The sequence below is a fragment of the Fonticula alba genome (genome assembly GCF_000388065.1).
Source record: "Fonticula alba strain ATCC 38817 unplaced genomic scaffold supercont2.6, whole genome shotgun sequence".
In the NCBI taxonomy this organism is placed as follows: Eukaryota; order Rotosphaerida; family Fonticulaceae; genus Fonticula; species Fonticula alba.
The window spans coordinates 671,388-673,621 of NW_009242976.1; the positions used below are offsets into that span (position 1 = coordinate 671,388).

Genomic DNA, 2,234 nt, shown 5'->3' on the forward strand with positions numbered 1-2,234 from the left:
CCCCCCGCCTCCGGCCACAGTCTTCCTCGATATCTCCATCGCCGGTGCCCGCGCTGGCCGCATCGCCCTCAACCTGTACGACTCTGTCGTTCCCCGCACCGCCGCCAACTTCCGCGCCCTCTGCACCGGTGAGAAGGGTCTCGGCCAGTCTGGCAAGCCCCTGCACTTCAAGGGTTCCCCCTTCCACCGTGTCATCCCCCAGTTCATGATCCAGGGTGGTGACTTCACTCGTGGCAACGGCACCGGTGGCGAGTCCATCTACGGCCGCACCTTCGACGACGAGTCCTTCGCCATTGCCCACACCCGCGCTGGCCTCCTGTCCATGGCCAACGCCGGTCCCGACACCAACGGCTCCCAGTTCTTCATCACCACCGTCCCCACCCCCTGGCTCGATGGTCGCCACGTCGTCTTCGGCGAGGTTGCCGATGAGGAGTCCATGAAGATCGTCCACATGATCGAGGCCCTCGGCAACAGCCGTGGTGTTCCCCGCAAGGAGATCCTCATCGAGGACTGCGGCCTCCTCGAGTAAGTAAGAGCTTCCCCCTCTTCTGCCTCTCTCTCCCTCCCCCCATCTCCTCTCCGGCGGCTCTTTCGTGCCCTTGTGCTCTGCCTCTCCTTCCCGCCGTGCGCCCGCTGCCCGCGCGCCCTCCCCAGCGTGCGGCGAGGGGCGACTTGCCATCATGCCCTCCATTTCTCCGGCGCGCGCCCTTTTGCTGCTCCAATGCACACATCCTCTAAGCACCACCGTTCCATTTCCCCCTCCCCTCTTCTTTCCTCTCCGTGCTCCGCCTCTCCACCCCGCTTCCATTTTCCTCGCTCTTCCTCTCTTTCTTTCTCGGTCTCATGTGTTGGCCACAGGAGGTGGTATTCGTGTCTTCCTCGGCTCCCGGAAGCAGGGGGACGTCGGGCCGGAGAAAGTGGAGGGAGGCTTGTTTGTGTATTGTTGTGGCGTGTGTGACCCACGCGGGGGGGGGGGGGGGGGGAGGGGGGGGAGGAGGCGGCAGAGAAGAAGGCAAAGGTGCTGTCTTCAAAAGGAGGAGGGGGAATGTTCCCCATCCGCGCGTCAACAACGCGCGTCGAGCAGGATGGCAGGGCGCAAGAGGAGGCGGCAAGAGCCAAGCACGCACACGCCTGTCGACACTGGGCGGTGCGTGTGACGTCACTTGTTCGTGAATGTGTTGGCCAGCCTGGGTGGCCGTGGTGGTGGCGGTCAGTGAGAGGGCGGGCGAGGGGAATGCAATCGGGAGGAATGGCTGGCAAATGGTTGGGCGGCGGCAGGGTGCGCCAGATCGCGCTGGCCACACACCAATCGAAGGCATCGTGCAACCCGTCCCCCTTGATGGCGGAGGTGGGATGGATGTGCCAGGTCCGGGTGGGAGGGAGTTTGGACAGCTGGAGGGCCTCGCTGACGTCCGCCGCGCTCATGGCTCCGTCCTGGTCCTGCTTGTTGGCCAGGATCAGCAGCGGCACATTCTTGAGCTCCTCCTCCTGGAAGCAGCCGGGCAGGGATTGTCAGATGAGCACGCACGCGTGTGGACATAGTGGGGCATTTTCAGGATGCTCCTGCGATATGGAGAGGGAGAGATAGATAGAGAGAGAGAGAGAGAGAGAAGGAAAGCGAGGCTGATGGTGGCAAAGGCCATGTACCTCGAGCATGGCGAAGAGCTCGGTCTTGGCGATGCGCATTCGATCGTGGTCCGCGCTGTCCACCACATATATCAAAGCATCGGTGTTGGCGTAGTAAAGGCGCCAGTATGGCCTGGGGAAGGGGGAGGCACGCGAGGGAGACATCCGAGAAAGAGAAGGGGTAATAGTGCAGATGGTGAGCAAGTGCCAGCAGTGGATCTGGTCTTCGGGCATGGGGGATGCGTACCGGATCGTGCACTGGCCGCCGAGATCCCAAACTAAGATGCATGTACGCGTGTGTATGCACGTGTGAGCTGCCAGTCACAGGAAGGGGGGGGGGAGGGGATCAGGAGCAGGATGTAGCGGACCTTGGAACTTGAGGTTCTTATAGGTGACAGTCTCGACATTGAAGCCAACAGCTGTTGGAGGGCGGTGCGGTGGGCGACGGGCACAGGGGCGCAGAGAGAAACAGAAAGACAGACAGACATGTCAGCAGCCATCGGCGCAATCGAAAGGATGGTGGCGGGCGCATGCGCAGGGGGGGGGGGGGAACAGCAGGCGGACCCGGGGGAGCGGGGAAATGTACGCTTTACTTTGCACGAACACCA

General features: G+C 62.7%; 2 protein-coding genes across 2 annotated transcripts in view; one reads left to right on the plus strand and one right to left on the minus strand.

Annotated features, from left to right (window-relative positions):
- H696_03813 (peptidylprolyl isomerase) overlaps positions 1-741 on the plus strand; it is a 3,512-nt gene extending 2,771 nt beyond the window's left edge. The window contains exon 2 of the mRNA XM_009497672.1: positions 21-741. Within this exon, the coding sequence (XP_009495947.1) occupies positions 21-529 (509 nt within the window). The 3' untranslated portion in view covers positions 530-741. The remainder of the gene's footprint in view (positions 1-20) is intronic.
- Positions 742-1,159: 418 nt separating this feature from the next.
- H696_03814 (ADP-ribosylation factor-like protein 1) lies at positions 1,160-2,126 on the minus strand (the record flags this gene model as incomplete). Its single annotated transcript, XM_009497673.1, has 6 exons — positions 1,160-1,187; positions 1,307-1,488; positions 1,648-1,759; positions 1,874-1,904; positions 1,995-2,045; positions 2,105-2,126. 6 exons carry the CDS (start codon positions 2,124-2,126, stop codon positions 1,160-1,162), a joined length of 426 nt encoding a protein of 141 aa, XP_009495948.1.
- Positions 2,127-2,234: the final 108 nt, after the last annotated feature.